The sequence below is a fragment of the Daphnia pulicaria genome, chromosome 10 (assembly GCF_021234035.1).
Source record: "Daphnia pulicaria isolate SC F1-1A chromosome 10, SC_F0-13Bv2, whole genome shotgun sequence".
In the NCBI taxonomy this organism is placed as follows: Eukaryota; Metazoa; Arthropoda; class Branchiopoda; order Diplostraca; family Daphniidae; genus Daphnia; species Daphnia pulicaria.
Window position 1 is genome coordinate 4,040,147 of NC_060922.1, and position 22,317 is coordinate 4,062,463.

General features: G+C 41.8%; 1 protein-coding gene and 1 long non-coding RNA gene across 3 annotated transcripts; both read left to right on the plus strand.

The window, feature by feature from the left end:
• Positions 1 to 5,372: 5,372 nt before the first annotated feature.
• On the plus strand, positions 5,373 to 6,577 carry LOC124314514. Its single transcript, XR_006911273.1, has 3 exons — positions 5,373 to 5,713; positions 5,804 to 5,893; positions 5,970 to 6,577. It is a non-coding gene; the product is annotated as an uncharacterized LOC124314514 (long non-coding RNA).
• A 6,562-nt stretch (positions 6,578 to 13,139) lies between these two features.
• LOC124314407 (transcriptional regulator ovo-like) lies at positions 13,140 to 21,989 on the plus strand. Of its 2 annotated transcripts, none has more exons than XM_046779553.1 (5): positions 13,140 to 14,000; positions 17,654 to 19,584; positions 19,647 to 20,082; positions 20,152 to 20,276; positions 20,341 to 21,989. In XM_046779553.1, exons 1-5 carry the CDS (start codon positions 13,685 to 13,687, stop codon positions 20,509 to 20,511), a joined length of 2,979 nt encoding a protein of 992 aa, XP_046635509.1. In that variant the 5' UTR covers positions 13,140 to 13,684; the 3' UTR covers positions 20,512 to 21,989. The 2 variants fall into 2 exon arrangements, with proteins under 2 accessions (XP_046635509.1, XP_046635510.1); XM_046779554.1 differs by having other exon boundaries at positions 17,657 to 19,584.
• Positions 21,990 to 22,317: the final 328 nt, after the last annotated feature.

A 22,317-nucleotide genomic window follows, 5' to 3' on the forward strand; every position in this document is an offset into this window, starting at 1 on the left:
GACTATGCAGGTGAAAAAATGTTCATTTTTCCAATATAGGCATATAAAAATGTGTAGTCTGAAAAAAAAAAGCCATCGACTTTTAAAATCAATCAAAGTTAACCGAGAGTCACTGATGGGAACGATATGGGGACGGCTCAAACATGTCCCACGCCATCTGGTCTGTGCCTTTACAGTTGGACTATCAGTCCAGAGTCATCGACATGGTATCAACTTTCTACCTCGTTTAACTTTGGGGAAAATCATGGACGATGACTATCGCGCTCACTACAGTTTTCCCTCAACTGGTAGGTCAAAATTCTTTTCCACCAGCTTCAGTCAGGTATAATATCGTCCCTGTCATTTTTGCAGAGTGCCACTAGACTTTTTTATCGTTTCAATCTTCCATATGTACCTACTATCTGCGCTCCTACATCTCGAGTAGGAAGATTTTTTGAATTGTAAGGAAACCTACAAGTGGTGTAAATCACCACCGCTAGGTGGCAGCTGGCGCATAAACAATTCACGTTATATAAAATTCGGCGAGCGTGATTATTCTAGACAGGTTTTTGTGACATTGGTGCACGCCATTCTTTCGCGAGAAAAAAACAAAAAGGATTTACAGGAATTTCCTTGACTGGACGCACTGGACTCACCTGCGTTTGCATCTACGCGTCCATCAGTTTTTACAGTCGTCGCCCTTTTTCGAGGTCGGGAGCAACAGGAACGCATATAAAAAGAGGAAATTGAAACGCCATTTAATCGCGCGAATTTAAGACACACAAAAAAAAACAAGTAGTCGAACAGCTTTTTCTTTTTCTTTCAAAATTCTGTCGCCCTTTTAGTATTTTTTACGACGTTTGTCGCCTGTATATAAAAATATGGCGCGTCAGCCATAAAAATATATACATATCTCGAACCGAAATCCATTTCGGTAGTTGGACGAAGGGAAAATTGGGGAAAACAAAACGAGTTTTGCGCTACATTGTAGTAGTACATTTTGAAAAAATAAAAAGCAAACGCCCTCCTATCTACTTTTTTTGAAAAAGAAATGGCAGCGGCTACTGGACACTATTAGGCCCCTGTGTAAAAAAAAGGAAAAACCGCGCTGTCAATCTTTTTGGCCAATTGGTGGTGGTATGGTTGAAATAAATATAAAACATTGAAAATAAAAAAAGAATTTGACCCTGGTGGTAGTTCTGGCCTTCGCCCACCGACTTTTTCTTTCCGTCAAAAAAGGTTTTATGAGTTCAGCCAAGGGCGGCTGAGACTGGCGGATTTTTTGGCGACCGCCAATCACTAAAATTAAAGAAAAAAAGGAACGAATCGATAGAATAGAGAGATGCTGGCGAGGTGATTAAACTGCCATATACGCATAAAAAAAAGATACGACTGGAAAAAAAACCCTTTTTTTTTGTTGTCCATGTATTTGAACCTATTCACCGAAAGTAAATTTTTTTGCGGCCTTATTTATATTTGCAAGGACGGTATTAACCTACATTTTCAAACAAGGGGTCGTGTGTCTGAAAATAGCACCGGGTTAACACGGTGGTACGCGTTTTTTTGTCTCCTCCCAATTGATGTGGCCAACAATTTATTCTTAGCAAAAAATGGCTAATCCCGTTTTTTAAAAGATATTAGACCTCTAAAGAGAGTTATTATCGGCGGGATTAATGACCGTGAAAAAGGGATAGATATTACATTGTCGTCCGTCTACTTGCCATTTCTGTCGATGTCGTGTGTACTATAATATATTTATTCCTGGACGGGCGGAATGATTCACGTGCCGGCCCACAATATCTATAGGAGCATTAGCCAGTCACATCATTTTGCGGTGGCCGTTCCCGCGGGATACCCTACAATGCAACGGAGTTAAAATTTAAAAAATAAGACAAAGAGCACAAGAAGAAGAAGAAGAAGAAGAAGTACCAACGTACTTTACTGCTGTTGCGGTCACTCACGCTAGTCCCGTTCTTCTTGGTCCATGCAAGGAAGAAGGAAGGAAGGAAAAGCGCAACAGCAGGTATGTACACTTGTTGTTTTAGGAGGAGGAGAAACCACACACACACAAAAAATAAAGAAAATCGAAAATGATATTATATAGAATTCCTTGTTGCTGGCTGCGGTTGCGGTCGGCTGTTCTTTTTATTTTATTTTTTGTATTTTTGTGCTGCACGAATTGTCAGGCGAAATGAACGCGGATGAGATATTCCGCACCGGGAAATATTTTCTCGTTCTCTGCTATTGCTCTTGAACTTGATCTACTTGTCTCTCTACCGCCACAGCACAGCATTGAAATATGTTTGATTCAATTCTTTAAATTATTGCTACTGATGGCTGGACGTTTGAAATAGTTTAGAAAAAAGTTTAATATTATTTCGGTTTTCATATAATAAATCAAACGGACAATGTCCAAATATCCAGCACAATCGGAATGAGAAAGTTATTGATGCGCTGCTGGATGAGATGACTGCGATGTTTGACTGAACACGATGAGCGTTTATGCGTTGCAAAGGTTTTTGAACTTTATTTCCCAACGTTTTAAATACATCATCATTATCCCGTTGGCTACGTATTATATGTAGACCCATCCTATAATCCGAGAAATAGGCCTACACAGAACGAATAGCTAGGACGACAGCAGGTGTAATAATATCAAGAAGTCGGTGATACGCAACTAGATATACTGGCGGCTATATAGAATTCACGCTAGATACACCTGAGACTATAGTCGCGCTGATGTTCAGCTCTCTAGAACTTGTTCAACTGAGGTTATTGGCCTTTCCCTTTTCATCGACTTGTTTTTTGGGATCTCGTCCCCCCCTCCCGATAGACTTTCTGACTCCCGGCGTGATGTTCGTTTAATCGCGTTACATCTTATTGTAATATCTTTCAGCTTTAGACTAAACAAAACGATGGATATAATCAGTCTACTATGATAGACAACCGAAAATATAGCATTGTACATATTATAAAGATTTGTTTTTTGGTGGTGGGGTGGTGGTAAATTATACTAAATCTGAAAAGAAAAGAGTCTCAGCACGGAACCGTGAGCAGAGCTTGTTCCTGACTGAATTCCTCATCCAGCAGCAGCATCTGATTATTATGACGATACGGGCGCGATGGAAATCCGGTGGTGGAGCGGAACAACTATCGTCATGACGCTCTTGTATATTCGCCTTATTGTATTGTGTGCTATGTGCGCCAAAAGGCATTCGTGTTTCCTGCAGCGTGAATCACGGACTTGGGTATCTATATGTACACGACGCGCAAGTTCCCATCCCCCCCGAAGGAAAAATGGAGAGGGGGGGAGGGGGAATTCTCTCGGGCGTCGCGATGCTTCCCGACGTTGCTGAACATGACAGCAGTCGGCCGGTTGTTGAACTTTGGCCAAGAAAAGAAGAAAAAGGGAAAAGGCGACGAGCTTATATCTAGCTAGTCTTTTTATTTCCTAAGGAGAGCCCTCCAGCTGTTATATAAAGACGGAAGTAAAAATAAAAATAAAAGAAGAAGAACAAATTCTCTTTTTCTTAAATCCGCCCAGGCAGCGTCGTCACTCTTCCTGGTTCCCGCCGACAGTGCTACACACGGTAACCGCAATGTCGTCCATCTTATCAGTTTATTTCTCCATTCAATTATTAATTTCAAAAAAAGAAGAAACGCGTAGCTACACACAAATGACTAATATAATATTTAATTCTTGAGACGAATAAAACTAAAAATTTCATTTTACCTTTTTTTATTTCGTTTTCCTTATGAGGGTTTTAGACATAATACATATCCAGCTAGGGGCTTCTTCTTCTTCTTTTTTCCTTCTTCTGTTTACAATTTAGTTGTAGGCTCTTTTGAAATGGTTGAAGAAAGAAAATGATCCGCAATTTGAATAATATATAAATGACGCACTCGAATGGTTATATATACATGCAAACAATATAGTTTGCCCCGAAACAAAAAATTTAAAAAATAAAAACCGTTGAAAGTATTTTATTCTCTGTGGCGCGCTCGATTGAACGCGCGGCAAGTGACGGGGTCGACTGAGCGTGAAACGTCAATTTCCCGATCTATTTTTCCTTTTTCTTTTATCTTTCGAATGATGATGATGATGATAACATTTCTTCTTTCTATATTCCATGTGAACTGTATAGACATTGAGTCTTGTGTGCCGAATCATTCGCACGGAGAATTGAATTTCGCGCGGAAACGACGGTAGTATTATTCAACATGCAATAATCCAGACGAATAATAATGATCATTTATAATACCCGCCGTGTATTATATGATATTTCCTTTTGACGGAATGATAATCATAGAGGATGGAATATCACACACATGTGGGTATTCTTATACACATGTTCCCCATCAATTCGGTCTGCTGTATAAATAAACACGGGGATAGAGAGGGGCTAATTATTAAATGACCATAGGCGCGCACATCACTATAGTAGTACGTCTGTCCGTTTCCTGGTTGGTTGACGACACGAGGCAATAGCCAATCTCGTGTAAAACATATGGGAGACGGAAAGGCTATTTTTGTCGGATGGAAGTTGAGGATTTGTGACGTCGATAAGAGTCATCGACCCTCTCTCCATATGATGATATGTATACCTATATACCATCACAAGCTGCTTGCCTGCCCTGCTGCTGATGGTCGAGTATTACGACTAAATAAAGCCATAGGCACATGTGAGCATCAATTGCTTGTGGCCTCTTATGAATGTCTGCCCGTCTGCCGGCTTATACCGGCAGCAGACACAGCAGCAGAGAAATGAACGAACGAACTCGAAAAAAAAAAAACGCCCGCGTCCGAAACACACGCGGCAACAGATGGGCTCTCACGACGTTCACATCCCTCCAGCTAAAATGTTTTAAATATTTAATTTCATCCGCCACAATTGTATTGAATTTAAAAATTTTTTTCATTTTTTTGTTAAGAAATAAATGTCATCACGCTCGGCTGGCGCAAAGCGAATAATAATAATAATAATATCAAACATTCTGTGTGCGTTGTAGGATAAAAAGAAGAAGAAAAAAAATATGTGTGTAATTCTCATGGCCACTTGCTCCCGATATTATTTCTGCGGCAAAACACAAAATTCCGTTATAGATACATCGGGCGCAGCAAATTGAAAAGGAAAATTTCCATGACACAAAATTCAAAAAAATTTCCCATTCCATTTATTATTATTATTATTTCAATCACCCCAAAGATATATTTTAAAAAATCAACTTGAATCAAACATTAATACGTAAATTGAATTTTTAGCTATGTATAATTATCGGCCTATGTTGGGCAACCGGAACCGGGAATAATCGCCTCAAGGAAATCCTAAAAAGTCTGACGACATTTGCTAAGAGTATATAACGAAATACACATATAAGCCTATACGTACTTGTATACACTCACACAGAGGTAAATTCAAGGTCACTGCACGAACCAGAAGGAACACCGACGACGAAGAAATGATTATTAGCTATTATGGCCTTTTTGTGTGTGTGCGCGCCGGGACTCACGGAAAGAGAAGATAGCGCGCGTGAACCGCAACATACATATAAAAGTTAACTATCTCCGCAGCAGAGAGCCATGTTCCGCTATAACCGAGTCAAACCATTTCGGTCGGTTTCTTCTTCTTCTTCTTCCAGCACTTTCCTCGTTTTCACGCGGAACCCGCCACCAGCAGCAGCAGCAGACGGTGAACAGCAACAGCAGTAGTCGAGGAAAAACCCGATTAAGAGTGTAAGTTGAATAACGGTGTGAACAACAAAAAAAGAAAAGAAAGTCACGCAGTTCTCTTACTCCCTCGTCCACCATTTTTTTTTGTTTCAGGTGACGTGACCGACCGTCGTCGTGTCATCATCGGCACCACAAACCGCGCAACCCATTCTCCCTGCTGACTGCTGCTGCTATACAGCGAAGGTGATTCATTTCGGTTTTTCTCTTGCGGTTAGTATATCAAAGTTGATTACATCTTTTTCTATTATTATTATTTCAGTCTGGTATCAATTAAAAAGTATATTGGATATCTTTTTCTGTCTGACCGGAAGGCGAGAGTCAATCACTGCGTGACTTGTGCGTTCGGCACCGGTTCATTCCACTTTTTCTTGTTGTTATATTTCCTTTGGGTAATTATATAGTCGACATTGTGTTGTGTGGACTGGCCGGAGCTGGATCTTGGTTTTTTTAGGCCTATATTGCGTCCAGCATTATTTCAGCTGCGGCCTACCACCGCCCATTATATTATTACATTCGATTCACATGTGTGTTGTTGTCCGTTTCCAGTTGTTTCCTGAATGGTTAACCAAGGGGGGACAATGTCTACGACCTTATTATTACGACATCACTTTCTAACCTCAATTATAACTGAACAATGCTATATCTCTTTTTACTTTTAGATCTAGTATATTACAGCCTATGCCAGCTGTATAAATATAATTTGGTGTGTGTATACTAGATATCCAGACGGCTAATACAGTTATGATAATTCGTCATGTGTGTGTGTGTTCTGTGGGTTTCTTCTGATCTATTAATTTTTCAAGGTTTATGGTTCCACGATCCAAAACTCTCCCTCTCTGTGTGTGCTGTGTGTCTATAATTTCATTTCATTGTCAAGGGGTTGTGCTAGACGTACATAGAGAAGGGGGGTGGATTGTGTCCGGCGGATATCTTGTCATTTCAATTCAACAACAACAACAACAAAAAAAAAGAAATGACAAAACGAACGGTTGTTTTTTTTTTTTCTGTCGGGATAGACGACGGGAGTCACGCAGCAGCTGACGACAACCCAACGAATAATAGGGAAATATACTCGTTTTTGATATCGAGACTCGGTTGCGGTAAAGTGGAAGTATCAGAATCGAAAATAGTTGTTCTTCCCACACAGACACAAGACGATCTTATACATTAAAATGAAATGAAATTCACTTGAAAGTACGTAGTTTGGTACACAGCACAAGGCGCTGTTGTGTTTCCGGTTCATTTAACTCTTGGCTCGCGCGGGCTCCGTGTTCCAACCGAAAATGTCGAATATTTTCCCGTTGCTTTTTCTTCTTCTTCGTGTAATCGTCTACCGCAAAAAAAGAAGCCATCCAGTTCTTCTTCTTCTTCTTGTTTAGACCGATGGGAAATCACGGCACTAAGAATGAGGAAGTGGCCCAGCAGTCTACACGTTAGTCGAATAGTTATTCGCCTTTTGTATTAGTCTTCTGAGCGACCAACAAAGAAAAGAAGCCAATAACAGCAGCAGCTGATGGATATGTTGCCCAGCTCCCCAAAAGACTGTCTGTGTGTTTCTGGACTTTTCTTATAGTACGGTCCGTCAAACACCTGTATATACTGTGTGTAGTATAGCTAGCTATGCCCGGCTGTTGTGTGTATACATTTCTCTCTCCCTCTGCTTGAACAAGTTATGATTATGAATGTGTGACAGCAGCATGGGGCAGTTGGAGCAAGAGAGCGACGTACGGAAATAACCTCAAACAGCACAGCAGCAGCAGCAGCGGCGGCGACTCATCATTGGACATCACAACAATTTTCAGACGCACGACCATCTGTCGCTGACGTCTGCGCTGCTATCAGATAAAAAAGAAAAAAATCTCTCCAGGAAAAAACAATCATCTCCAGTCGAGATTATTATTATATTCTCCTTGGGCGCTACACACACATACATTCGCCATATGGTCGTCAACAATAACTTTTGATTTTATTCCAAGTTCAAGTTCAACCCCCCTCCTAAATCAAAAATTGTTCTTTTAATTGTCCATCATAAAATCATTTTGATAATTTTCTGCAGTCGGTTTTGATAGAAATCCTTGAAGAAAAATGAAAAGTCTATTTTTTTTGCAAAGGCCGACTGATAATCACTTTGCGGTATTATATGCAACGCCATTGAAATTATCTTTTCCTTTTTGTCGTGTAAAAGGTCCCGGAATTCCCCACTAAACCGCACGACGAAAAAGAAAAATTGCGTTCAGACATTTCGAATGGAAAATGGGAGTAGTAATTTTGCACTTCCTACTTTGGTCTCAACGATGCCAAGGTCAGCAGACCCATACAAAGAGGTAGACTCTGTGTGTGTGTGTGTGTGTGTGTGCGTGTATTATGTATATACACACATACACACGCTCTCGATCATCATCATTGTACGCTGATACATGTAGAGTAGAGATACACACCCAGCCGAAAAGGCAGTTCAACTAGCTACAATAAGAAAAATGAAAGACGATGGCGAAAAATCCTTTTTGCCGCCGTGAGTCGGCGTGAAATGATACACATAAAAAGAGATTACTGTACAGCCTTGAGCTGCAATGGTTGGGGTTTAGTATAGTATACACTAATAACAGCAACAAACCTGCTGGACGAGAAAAAGAAAAATGTCGACAAAAAGATAAATGGTTCGGTCATCGTGATTCATTTGCAGATGCTGCCAGAGAGAGGGCAATTGTATAGTTAGTTTGTCTGCGCGGTTATTTCGACTGGGAAAAAAGAAGAAAAAAGCCTTTGTTATAGAATCATTTCTTTTTTTTTTGCAAACACGATTGGCTGAGCAGCACGAAGGCCATCGTGATGTTCGCCTTGAATTTTCCCGTGGCCGTCCAAAACAACTTTTTTTTCTTTTTCCTAACAAAAGAAAAAAAAAAAACTAAATTTTTTTCGAAAAAGTGGTGGAACTCGTCTCGGTGTGAACAAATGAATCTCGTTTATTTTTTAAAAATTTTTTAATTAAAAAGAATAATAATAATAATATCGAAAAGTGTTGATGATTTCATCAGCAACACGACACATTTTGATTGCTGGCTGCTGCTTATTACAACAGCGAAAAATAATTATATTATATAAGACAAATGGAATTACAATCAAAGGGGGAAATATGATGACGATAATTGCTGCTGCGCTGCGTGAGAAGAGGCTCTAATCACTTATGAGAAAAAAGCACAAGGAAAATGATTTCACAGTGTCTCACTGCTGGAGATGATGATGATGGCGTCGACTTGTTTCACACAAAACAAAAGTATTGCCAACCCGAAAATGTCGTGACCGAGATTAAGTTCAAAGTTCATTCCCGCGGTACGCACCCACCCACCCCAGCGTATAGCTAAGAAGTTGAGATGCTATAACCAACAATTGCTATAATATACAAGGGGGTCCCTCATTGCGGTTTTCCATTCTCCCTTTTTTCTTTTTCCCGAAACGGTTCTTCTTCTTCTTCTTCTAGAAACTCGAAAAGGGAAAAAACTGTAAAGGTCGACTCGCCTCGGTGCGATGACGATATTACAAAGAGAAAGTTTCCATTTTACCTTTTTTCATGCCTCCGCATTTTCAGGGTCGCCCTTCAAAACACTCGAAGAATAGGAAAAGAAAAAACATTTCCCAACTTTTGTGTATAGTCTACCTGTCTAATACTTAACATTTCCCCCCCTCTATTTTTTTGTTTGGGGTGTATACAAGTCACTTTTACCTGTTGTTGCCTGTTGTAGCGGCACCTGGCGTACGGTAAGTTGCTCCCCCCCCCCCCCCGCTCCACAGTTTTTGGGTTGAATCAAAGAAACAAGTCGAGGAAACGGAAAGCAAAAGAGAAAAAGAGAAAAGTGTTTTAACCTTCACAAAATGTTCCAGTTCATCAAGAGTGGCAACAAAAATAAAATATAAAAGAGAATATAACCGAGTGAAACGAAAAGAAACAAAATGACGGCAAACAAAATAAAGACCCGTTCGCTCTCCGGAGCAACCAATGGTGAATCAAAACAAAAGAGCGACGATAGCGAAATCAGTGGAACGTACTAGGAAGCCGTTCTCTTTTATTTTATAGCATAATTTGTATATCTTAAGAGCTTACTATTATAGCTACTACTTGATGATCAAGGCCGAGCCAATGTATTTTCATATTTAAACGCGCGCAAGAGCAGTTGATTAATCACGGCAGTTATTCGTACCGATGACGGGCAAGTTTCAAAATATGGGCGTGGATATACTACTACCTATGAGGTGCATTTCCCATCAATACAGTTAACAAAAAACAATTGCCTTAAAAAGCGATAAGGGAAATGTTACAAGTTTCATGTGTGAGTGGGGGGACCCATTCCAATCGATTTCTTGTTTTATATTTTCAAAAACAGTCAAATATGTAAACCTGTTTTGCACACGGTGGATTAGCGTGCGGACTGCGGAGATAAAAACAGAGATCCTTCGACTGGCCCATAGTTGTTGTAGCGAGTTTTTTCGTCAGCTCTCAGCAGCAACGGGGTCAAGAGAGTTTATTTAGACGTTTAGTCATCAAACTTCCTGGTCGTCCAGTTATTATGTTTGTTTGTTTTTTCTTTTCTCTCTAGCTATCCCTTTTGTAATTGAAACTGGATTGAATGTTGATTTATTTTCAAGGATTTCAAGTGTGTGTATAGTACTGTATAGGTAGATAAAAAGATAATACTTGATCGTGATTGGCGCACTGCATTGAATATCGAGTGAGTAACACAAGAACTGGGTTGCATTTGTTGGCGGTGTGTGTCACGAATGCAAAGAACCTTTTTTCTATTTGATTGAATAATTTCAATCTATTCAATTCTTTCTCTTTTTTGGCGAAGAAAGACGCCAATGTCAGATGGACTGATATGTAACAAGCGCGCAGCATATAGAAACGAATAACATTAACCAACATTGGTTGATTGCGCGCTATTTTATGGCAACTATATAGCAAAAATGTCAATTACGTATGCACACAACAGATCGCCGTTGTTCTTTTTGACTATAATGCTCCGAACTGGTTTTGATAGTATATACCTTTTGATTTAGCTGGAAACGAACATTTCTGGAATCAGTGTGCAGAAAAACTGCTGCGCGCTGTGAGCAAAAGGTGAATTATCATTGCTAATAAGGAAACCAAGAGAGCGCCCCTATCTATTTTCAAAAATCTCTATGTGTTCCAATGTGCAAGGACGCTGGGCAAACAAAAAACTAGCAATAGACCCGGACATAGTATATAAAAATATAATTTACAACATGCGATTACCAGTGAACTATCACACCCAGCCAAAAGCCTATACTTGGAAATGTATATAAGACGGATTGCGTCTTATTCATGAATATAACTTAGTGCCCGCAAGACACAAGCAAAATTGTGTAAATCAGTTCAAATTTTAACTACTCGGATAGAAACAAAAATTCCAATGTCATCTCAAAAAACGATGGAAACTTTCACCGAGGCCTAGTTAAGACCCCAAAAAATATAGGCCGACCATCATAGACCCTGTAAAAAAAAACGAAATAACGTAACCAGCGACCTCAATTCCGGATTCTAACCCAAGTGAAAATACACACTCTTCTTTTACCCTCATTTTTTTCCCAGTTGCCGCTAGGGTAGAAAAAGGACGATAGGCCTAGTAGTAGACGCCGAGGTTACGAGCTGAAAAAAAAAAGAAAGTTGAAGGGGACCGAAAGAAAGTGGGAGAAAAACGAAAATGAACCGTAGTATAGTAACTGTATAGACCTCTATAGTTATTATTATAGGTTCTACTATGCATCTTCCCTTTTTTTCTTTTTCGGTTGTATAACCTAGTAGGAAAAAAAATATATTTTTTAAAAAAAGGAAAAAAAAAGAAGAAGTTGACCGTTATTATGTGCATGTCATTTCGGGGAGGATGACCCAGACCTAGAACGAGTTCTTCTTCTTTTTACCTGCTGTGTGTGTGTGTATCATTACAGCTTTCTTTTTTTTGAATAACAGAAAATATTTTTTTATTTTTTCGGTTTTTAAATCCCCCGCCGAAATAATAAGAAAATGGCGATTTGCCATTTTTGCCGTTTTGTTTCGATATTCTGTGGGCCATCGGGTCACGCATCGAAAGTAAATTTAGCGAATAAATTGCGAAATTTGTTTATGATCGATTAATCGAACCTTGACACCGATATAACTACACTGTCCTGCTGGTGTCATCGTCTGCTCACGGAATAAAAACAACGGTGGACTGGATTTTTACACAAGAAGATTATCCAACTAAAATAAAGCGCCGTTTTATTTTATTTTATTTTATTTTTTTCCAGTTTCCTGGACTTTCAATTGACGACAACCAGAAAAATTCCGACGAGAGAGTTAAAAAAGAAAAAGAAAAACTTATAGCGGCCGAGTCCGTGCATCGACTTCTTCTATGAGATTCCATTGCCACAGTCGTGGAAGGAGAACCAATGGCAAGACTCGACTTTGAAAAAAAATAAATAAAATAAAAACGGGTGGTGGGTGGTGGTTGGGATGGGAGTGAGACCACTTTCGCCCAACGGGGCTGGCAGCAGCTCCTTCACGGTCAAAAATCCCTCCCACCGCCCGGAGAGGAGCTCACGCACACACACAGGCCCCCATCTTTTCTTTCTTTTTCTTTGTGTTATCGGCCACCACCTGTGTGTCTTGTATTCAAGTTTTTCTTCTTCTTCTTCTTCCCTGCACTTTTTAACCATCTTCTTCTTTTCCTTCCATTCGCCCGGAAGAGAAAAAACTGAAAGGGCGACGATCGTGACACAAAAAGTCAAAATTGATTCAAACATTTTTGGTCTTTTTTGGCTCATTTCGTGTCTAGGCCATTTCGAACAGAAATGCGTCAGGAGCTCCTGATTTATTAGGCGACCTTGTGTCGTTCACCCGACAGAGATTAGGAGAACCGCGGGATCTGACGCGCTCGGGATCGTTTTTTTTCTAGATTTTTTTGAGACTCGGCCAAAAATTCTGAAATTATTATTTATTTTAGCAAACTGCTGAAATCCCAAGGTTTTTTTCTTTTCTGAATAGAAACGACTTGACTTGATTCTTTAGGCCTTGAAGGAGCCCAAACGTTGTGTGTGAATTTCTCTCTCTCTGGTTTTTCGTCTGCAGAAACAAAATGGAGACCCTGAAACTAAAAGATGGTTTCGTCTGCTCAAGAATAGAGAAACGCATCATCATCTCTTTGGACTTGAAGAAACTATCCGCTAGGTTTCTTCACGTTCGTTCGTCTCTCTCTTGATTGTTGAGGTTCCCCGAGTATGGAACCCCTTGAGGCTACGGGTGGTGGTGGGTTGATAAGCAACGGCACTTTTTGTTCTTTTTTCTTCCCTTCAAGCGGGTGGTGGGTGGGTGGGTGAGAAGCCCGGCCTGCTAGTGCTAGTGCTAAGCTCAGCGTGGTCGACAGGGTAAAAGGTAGGTAGTGTCTAGCCGGTGGGTGATTCAAGTCACTTGTCCTTCAGCTTTCGTCGGAGGTAGACCAAACCAACGACGACGCTCGTGCACAGAAATAAAAAAAGCAGTTTTAACTATATCAAATCAACACATATATCAATCGGGTTTTCAGTTAACAGTGTTTTGTGAGTGCGATACATCAAAAAGTGAATCATCGACTATTTTTTGGGTAGCGTGACCGCGTGCACACACATCAAAGATGGCGCGCCACCAGTGATTTCAACGTCCGAACTTTGTTGTTCCGACCCACCACAATATGTCAGATCGAGATATTGAATTTGGTCGTGTGATTGAACGGAATCTATCGAAACATTCAATTCATTTCAGCTAGTTAAACGCCGAAATTCTCCCCTTTTATTTTGAGCGAGAGAGAGAGAAAGAGCGAAAAACAAAAGAAGAACTAGACGCGCGTTCGTTCGTTCACCAGAGACCTTGAAAAAAGAGACGAATAGAAGGAGAGAAGGAGATAAGAAATATTTGGGGGCAAGTAGCGTGAAAAGAAGAAGAAGAAAATGCCGAAGATTTTCGTGCTGAGGAATCGCTTGCAGGAGCAACAGGCCCGCCTGTTGGAGACGCAGAAAGGCCAACACATCAAGATCCGCACGGACGAATTGTCCACCGATGCTCATCTCAATCAACAGCATCGCCAACAACAACAACAACAAAATCATGGCGGCTCTGAGATGCAGGACGAGCCCGTGGCGTTGATTGTCGACAGAAAATCGGATATCACCGCCGCAGTGGCCGCCATTTCCCTCACAGCAACTACTTCCGACAAGGATAATCACCAACAACAACAACCAGCACCACCTTGTCAACAACAACCAGGTAAAAATTTAAAATTGAATATCCTCATTCGCTTATCGATCTACCCCGCATTCGGCGCTGAGTTGATGGTGCACTCTGGCGGCACGACCCGCATGACTATCTATTCTTCCCTTTTGTTTGAAAAATTTCCATTTTTTCGTGTTAAGCCTTCCTTCCTTGTGATTCTTCTAAAAATAGTTTCTTTTTTAAAGAAAGATGTGGCCAATGTGTCCAGCAGCTGTCTCTCACAACCCCAATTAAGGGTGGGGCGGTCAAAAATAGGGTCGTCGGAAGGTTTCCGAGAGGTCATCTTCTTTGTGTGACCTGCTGTGACCCTACCAGCAATTGAATTCGCACACATGCTGACCTTAAATGACCTCTGCCAATCTCTGCTCACACAATAAAAGAAAAAGGGAACTTTGTTGTCGTCGTCTAAGGGCATTCAGCTCATGTCCTTGGGACCCAAGACACACAAGGCCCAACTCCTTTTAAATGGTCTATTTTGCACAATATGCCGAGATTTCCCCCCTTGTTTAGTTTGGTCGTTGTGTCTTTGCCAACCAACCAAAGTAAAAAAAAAAAAAACCTTCAGTCCTACCCGACTTCCTTCCACCTTGAAAGATAACGAATTTGTAGTTTTTCGGTGGTTTATTAACGCGTTTGGCTTTGAGAAAATGTGTTGTGCTTACCAGATGTCACCTTTCATTTTTCTTTAAAAAGCTATCGAATCACCCCTACCCATTTTATGACCTTTTGAACTAATGCCGGATGTCTAATTTCATTGATTAAGAAAAGGTTAATTTCTCGACTGCCAAGGTCGTTTCTCCACAAACACCAGTTACTACCATTTTTAATTAGACAACTGGTGGACTTGGCAGATGTTTTTCGTGAGATTTGTCAATCGTCCAGTCGGACCAGTTTTTCTTCTCGCAATGGATCTTCTCCCGAATTCGTCTGGAAAAAACAAACAAACAAAAAACTTTGGGTCACAAGCGACGAAACCGCTATCTTTTTCCCTTACCAAGATTTCTGGTTATGTACACAGTGTGTTGGTTCGTTCGTCTCTCTCCACAGCTGTTGGTGTATCGTAATAGCCGGCGGGAGTGAAAGAAAGAACTCACAGGGAAAATTAAAATATGAAAGAATGCGTAGTCAGTTCGATCCATCACGAATCATATTTAAATTTCGTTTTTTTCTTCTTCTTCCCCTGCCCGCAGTACATTTCCCGCATTCTAGTCGTGACCCAAACGAACAAATATAATAAATTCCGGTTAGGGAGAGGGGGGAAAGAAAAAAGGTCCAAACTTTCATCGTCACGGCCGCAGCAGCAGCAGCCGAGGAAACTAAAATCTAAAGCGCCGCTTTTTTACCTTAGACGCAATCTGTGTCAAGGGTATACCTGTACACACACACACGGCAGGGAAAAATAAAAAAGGTGGTGGTGGTGGCTGTCATAAGAGGAAGAAACGGACGGGAAGTTGTATACTACGTTCACGCGACTTGGTCATTCTTTCCTCATCTCGTATTTCACAATTTTTCTCAATGTCTGCAAGGGATTACGTTATTGATCAACGGGACACGAAAAAATGTTGAACTACAAAATGACGCAATTCCAATATTTTATTTTGTTCGGATTTCCCCCTTTTGAAAATGACTGGCTAATTGTGTCACAGGGTAATCCCAGTTGATGAAAGAGAATATTCTTTTTCATTTTAAATGGTGCGTGTGTATACACCTGAGCTGCGTGTGTATAAAAATACGAGAAGTTGAGCTGTGACTGCTATACGGCAGAGGCGGCGCTCAGGGGAAGGCGAAAGTCAATGACCAGCGGTGAACTTTCCTGCTGCAGGGGGAATGAGAGAAAGAAAAAAGAAAGAAAATACTACACACAACACACACACACCGGTCTTGTGGTAAATTAAAAAGCCCGTCCAATCTGGTTTGAGTTCGCCAACCAAACGTTGGTCAATCGATAACCAACATCATCTTTAATTTATTATTATTAACGTACACACTTTTAGTTTTTTTCACCCCTCTTTTGATCCATTGTTTTGAGTCACTTTCATCCCCCCTAAGAGTGGGGGGAAAAAGGTCATTGGTTGACTTATTCCGAGTATGATGAGATCATTAGCCTCTTTTTTTTACCTTTGATTCCTTGGAGAAATTCGTGGGAGACTCTTATGCTACATCAATAACAATTGGTACCTGAATTGATTGGCTTTGGGGAAATGTCTGGTCCTGATCTTGTTTTTTCTTTCCCTTTTTGATGATCCTGTGAGACGACAATCGCACGACATTCGTCGTCTCACTAACAAGTTTAAACTCGTCGAATAACGGTTCTTCTTTCTTATAAACAAAAACAGGACCAGACACACCAAAAAACAAATCAAAAGATTGAAAGTTTATTAGGAAAAAAAACCCTAAAGCATTTTCACGGTTAAATTCAAACAAAATTATCATTTCTAAATTAAGTTTAAAACATCTTCTCTTGTTGTAAGCATATTCGTAACATCTGTGGTAATCACCTGCGGGAAAAAAAAAATAAAAAAGTTTAAAAAAATGATCGACCATATGACGTGCTGCATCTGTGGTGTGTGACTTGAGGGGGGAGTTTTGTGTGTGTGTGTCCTGGAGTCCATTCGGTGCCATCGAACCCAGCACTCTTCGTGAATTTTCTTTAACTTTTTTTTCTCTTCTGGTTCCCGAAGAAGCCCCTTCCAGCTGATAAATGAGAGTTCTCTTTCGCGCTAGGGCGGTTCGTTCCGCCGAGCTTCTTCCGCTAGATTCACGATCGTCGGGAGTTTTTCTTCTTTTTCTTTTTTCGTGGGAAGAAAACAAGTGCCAACAAGTATTAAAAAAAAAGAAAAAATAATATTTTTACTTCACAATGCGTAGTAGGTAGGGAGTCTAAGCTTTTAGCAACGGGAAATAGCGGGAGCCCTTTATAAATACATAGCGACAACTCCGCTTCTTCTTTTCTTCTCCTTTTCTTCTTCCCTTCCATTTTTTATTTTTTGAACGAACGAACGAACGACACAACGTCATCGTGCATGGCTAGTCGACCGGAACCGTGACAGGGCGATTACCTCGACTTCGATCATCAACGTAGCTAGAAATTTTTGTTCTTTTTGTTTTCCTTTTTTATTTCTGATTGAATGCCATGCCAATAGAGAGACACACCAAAAGCTCGAGTTCACGATAGCATGACAAGTGTGTGTGTGTGTGTGTATAAGAATGTGTCGCGTGTGTCAAAAAAGAAAAGACGAGAAAAACCACAGCGAAACAATAGGGCGGTGTGGAAAAAAGGTTTTTCAAGGTTTCCAACGCAAAATACGTCGTCGTCGTTGCGACAAGAAATGATGCAACTTCCTCTTCCTGGAATGCACAGTCACTCCAGGGAAGAAGAAATTTTGTATAGAAATATATCCCTTTTTTTCGAAATACTCCCCCGTACTTATTATTCCCGGTATAGTTTTCAATTTTCATGTGAAAAACAAAAAATTGGGCCCCTAAAAAAATCCATTTTTCCACTCGGACGGATTTCCGATCATCCGATTATCTAAACTTATCTATTATTACGTCTATCCAGCATGAGAAAATTTTTTCCTTTTTCAAAATTGTCCATTTGAAAATTCGATTTGATTAACGGTAGTTATTTCTTTCTTTCTTTCCAGTAGAAAAGAAACGAGAAACGGTAGAAGTGGAAGAAGAAGAAGAAGAAGAGTCCAGCACTGAAAATGAAAAGGAAGAACCGCAGCCGCAGTCTGGATCCGGACGGAGGTACTTGCCCTTTTTCGCTCATCTTCAAAAGGAGCAGCAGCAGCCGGAGGTGTCGGCGGCCGTGGTTAGTGAAGATGAACAGCAACCGACCACACCCGGACCGTTGCGCTACGTTTCAGTTATCCAGAGGACGCCACTCTTCCGCCCGCGTGAACCCGAAGCCGAAAAGAAACGGGAACTTGTTCAACCGTCACCCAAACCCAAGAAGGAACCTCTGCCGGAAGCTGACAAAGGAGTATTGAATCGTGAAAACGAAGAAGAAGCCGAAGAAGATAAAGAAGATGATGACTATGATGCCGTGGCAGAGGCGGCCATGCCCGTCCAGGAGGCGCCTATCGATTACCACGTCCCGAGAGCCAAGTCACCCGACAACGTGGACGAGCCGGAAAGGCCTCGAGGAGAAGTGAGAGAGACGGCTGCATCCGCCCGACGCCGAGCTCGTGAAGCGGCTGATAATGGCGCCATTGACATGCGTTGCGTCCGGCCCCGTCTGTCAGCGTCGCCCAGGCGTCGCGGAGGTAACCACCACCACGACAGTAAACCGATGGATGGAGATAACGGTTGCGGCGGAGGAGGTGGCGGTGGTAATGGCGGCGGAGGCAGCAATTCCGGAAGCGGAGGAGGCGGTGGATACAGCGACAGCGGCAACAGATCGTATCAGATGGGTGGCGGAGGAGGCGGAATGTCCGGATTTAGCGGAGGAAGCGACTCGGGTAACGGCGGTGGCAACGACAACCACCTGCCCTATGGTGATGGATCGCTGCCGCTGGACGGTTGCGGCAATGAATTCGACTACACGCGACTGGAACAGTTGGGACCGCTTCCGTCTCTCAACGACGTCCTTCCATCCATGCGATCCTTCCATCCGAGTCTCTACGCGCGATTACAGGAGCCGCCCCGTTACGCCAATCCGCCCGATTTAGACCGGCCGCCTGGCGTTGGAGGTGGTGGCGGCGGCGGCCCTGGGGGTGGACCCGGAAGTAACAGCGACCTTGAAGCCACCTTGACGTCGTTGACGTCGCTAACCAACCTCAACCCGTTCAATGGAAATCTGAACCTCTACGGAAACTATTCGCAGAATGCCTACAATTTCAACAATTCCGGACACGGAGGACCCGTCACCGCCGCCCACACTCCCAATTCCGGCGGCGGTCCCAGCCCTTGCGGAGGCACCCAGGCCGATCTCTTTGAATTGGCCAACGATCCGGACATGTGCGCTGATGACCAAAACTCGTTCTGTCCGGATGTCGACCAGATCACCGGATTGCAGTTGAATTTCCCCGTCGAGTCGGGAGTTCACGCCATGCCCGAACAGCACCACATTGCTGCATCGCAACAACAACAACAACAGCAACAAGACAGACTGTACCACCACCAACAACAGCAACAACAACAACAACAACACGATCAACAACACACCCGAGTCTACACAACATCACCTGGTGGTTATTCTACCGTTTCTCAGACTCATCGTCGCGGTGGATCCCCGACGGAATCGGATGGCCTTAGCGGCCTGATCAACTTCAGCCCATCGGCCCTGTTGACGCCGCTGTCCATCGATCAGTCGCCTCTGATGGACGTCCAGTTCGGCTCCTCTCAAATGTCGCCGTGCTCCATCAATTCCTCCTCATCGCCGGTTCCTCATTGCGAGTCTTCCGGCGGATTACTCAACCGCAGCCTTCACGCCCACACGCCGGCCCCTCAACACCAGCAGCAACAACAGAACAACAACAACAACAATAATAATTCCGTCATGTCTGTCGACCAATCGGACAACGAGTCTGTTTCCAACCTGCAAGTCCGCGTTTCCGTCCTCCAGCAGCGGGTAAGAATCAAACAAAATTGAGAATTTGATTCGATTTTAAAATTCAATTTCTTGTATCACAGGACATTTCTATGCAACTGGGCTTGCCCAATGACGCCCCACTGGAATTCGTCAACGGCGGACATGGAATTAAAAATCCATTGGTGCACGACAACGACGGCAAGGACTCGACCCGCGATGGATTCGAATCGGATTCGTCGTCCAGGACTCAGATCCACATGAAATCGTCCAAGAGGGGCAACAACAGCGGAGGCGGAAGAGACGGAGCCATTTCGGCCTGCTCGTCGTCGACGGCGGCTGACGGAATGAACACGGGAGCCGATCCTGACGACCCCAACAAATTCACCTGCCGCCTCTGCTCCAAGAGTTTCACCCTGCAGCGACTGTTGAATCGGCACATGAAATGCCATTCGGACGTCAAGCGCTACCTGTGCACCTTCTGCGGGAAGGGTTTCAATGACACGTTCGATTTGAAACGACACACCCGAACGCATACAGGTAAAAAATCATCATTTTATTTACAAAATTTAACTGCGTTTCTAAATGTTGATTCCTATTTCCCGACAGGTGTTCGACCCTACAAATGTGCCCTGTGCGAGAAATCGTTTACGCAAAGGTGCTCGCTCGAGTCTCATTGTCTCAAGGTGCATGGTGTTGCCCATCAGTACCAATACAAAGAACGGAGAGCAAAGGTATAATTTTTAAAAATTGTTTGTTTTAGCAGTTAATTATAATGTTCAACTTGCTTAAATTCAGGTATACGTTTGTGAGGAGTGCGGCCACACGACTAACGAGCCTGAGGTGCACTACGTCCACCTGAAAGAGCTCCACCCCTACAGTCCGGCCTTGCTCAAGTTCTACGACAAGAGGCACTTTAAGTTCACCAACAACAACTTTACCAACATGCTGCTACAAGTTCGATCCTAAAACAACACCAACAAATCATTCATAATCGTAATCAACGTACATATAATAACCCCCTTTCCTTTATTGTGTCTTACGCTCTTTCTACACGACACGACACTACATAAACACGGCGATTCAAAAAAACAATTATGAGCAAATTCGGTATATATAATAGTTTTTTGCTCGGGTAACATTTTTCTACTTTTTATTTGAACGGTGGCGGGAAAACAAAAGATTTTTGAAAAATCGAAAAAATTAGAAAAAAGTATACATACATATATACTATTACTACTATACAACAGACGCACAAAACGTTTGTTCCTGTCTTTCTTGTAGGCTGTTTTTATATCTGTCTGTGTGAGTGTGTGTGTGTGGGTGGGTTGTGTGTGTGTTTTGACTATTTGGATAAGGAGGGAAAGCACATAGGAAATATTTTACTCAAACACACACACACACGCACATTACCTTTTGTTTTTTGGTTCTATGTATAGTTTTTCATTTGCGATAAAAAGCACCGGGCAGAAAGATAAAACAAAAAAAAAATCTTACCAGTTGAATATTTTCTGGGGGAAGCAGGTTAACTTAACAACGAAACACACCATCACAAACACACACACACACACACGATACACACACATTAATGAGTAAAAAAGCTACATATTATATAATCTATGAAAAACAATATCTCTGGTTGGGACTTGCGCATCTTTTCAGCATTTTAAGACTGAGCAAGGTAAAAAAAAAGACGACAAATCTTTCTAAAGGAATTCAGGGGGCTCATGGCTATTTTTCCTTATTTTTTTTTTTCCAATTTAATTTGATGTTTGTAATCATCTCACACATATCTCCTGTCTCTCTTGTTTCTCTCCCTATATAGTGGCTGTCGAGCGATTTTCATGAAACATTTTTAATATTATGTATTTGCGGTGCGTTTATTCAGTTTTATTTGTGTGGTCTTTCCCTATCTCCCCCAATCCAAATTGATAAAATTAAACAATTAATGATTGAAAAAAAGGCTAAAAGAAGAAAAAAAAAACGAAAATTCGGCGAGCGATTTGTTTTTTGTGTGTGGTTTTCGGTTGTGGGGTTTCGTTCACCTGGCGGACGTTGGGTTTGTGACGATTCGGGAGTGTGCATCCATGTTGTGTCGTGTATGTGCTGCTGGGGTTTTTATATAGGGTCAGTGGAATATGATTCTACCGTTTTATGCAACCAAATAATTTATATATTTTTTCCTCCTTCCATACACCAACCATTTTTCCAGCAATTCCCCCCCCCCATTGTAGTTCCTCCATCCTCTTCGTAGTTTGATCCATACCGAACCACACCCTACAAAAAACTATATCAACTGAAATTTTACTCTTTTAGATCTTCCCATCTCTTTTATTCAAATGATCGCTCTGATGATTTATCCTGCATTTTTTTTTTGAAAAAAAAAGCTGTCACAATCATGTACGTCTCGTCATATTCTTTCGAATAATAAACACATATATCTGAGACATGAACGGCAGCTGTTGCTGCTTATTGCGTTCAAAACAAAATTTACTTTTATTCTTTGCGTACGGACGACATGTGTTTGGCTGGTCGGCAAAATATTTACCAAATAATATTATCCCGTTAGTTGGGTTTTATTTCCTTAGAAGCGATTGAGAGGGAACGGCATTGAAGTGGCGACATTGCGAGGGGCTCATGTGTCGCTCGGCACATCGCGCTATCATGTGTTGCCATAAATGGACGGCCATCGGTGACTCATTTTGGCCGTTTTCCACATGTTGAACAAGTGATAGACGCAGATTTTTTTTGTTTTGTCCATGTTAGATGCGATAG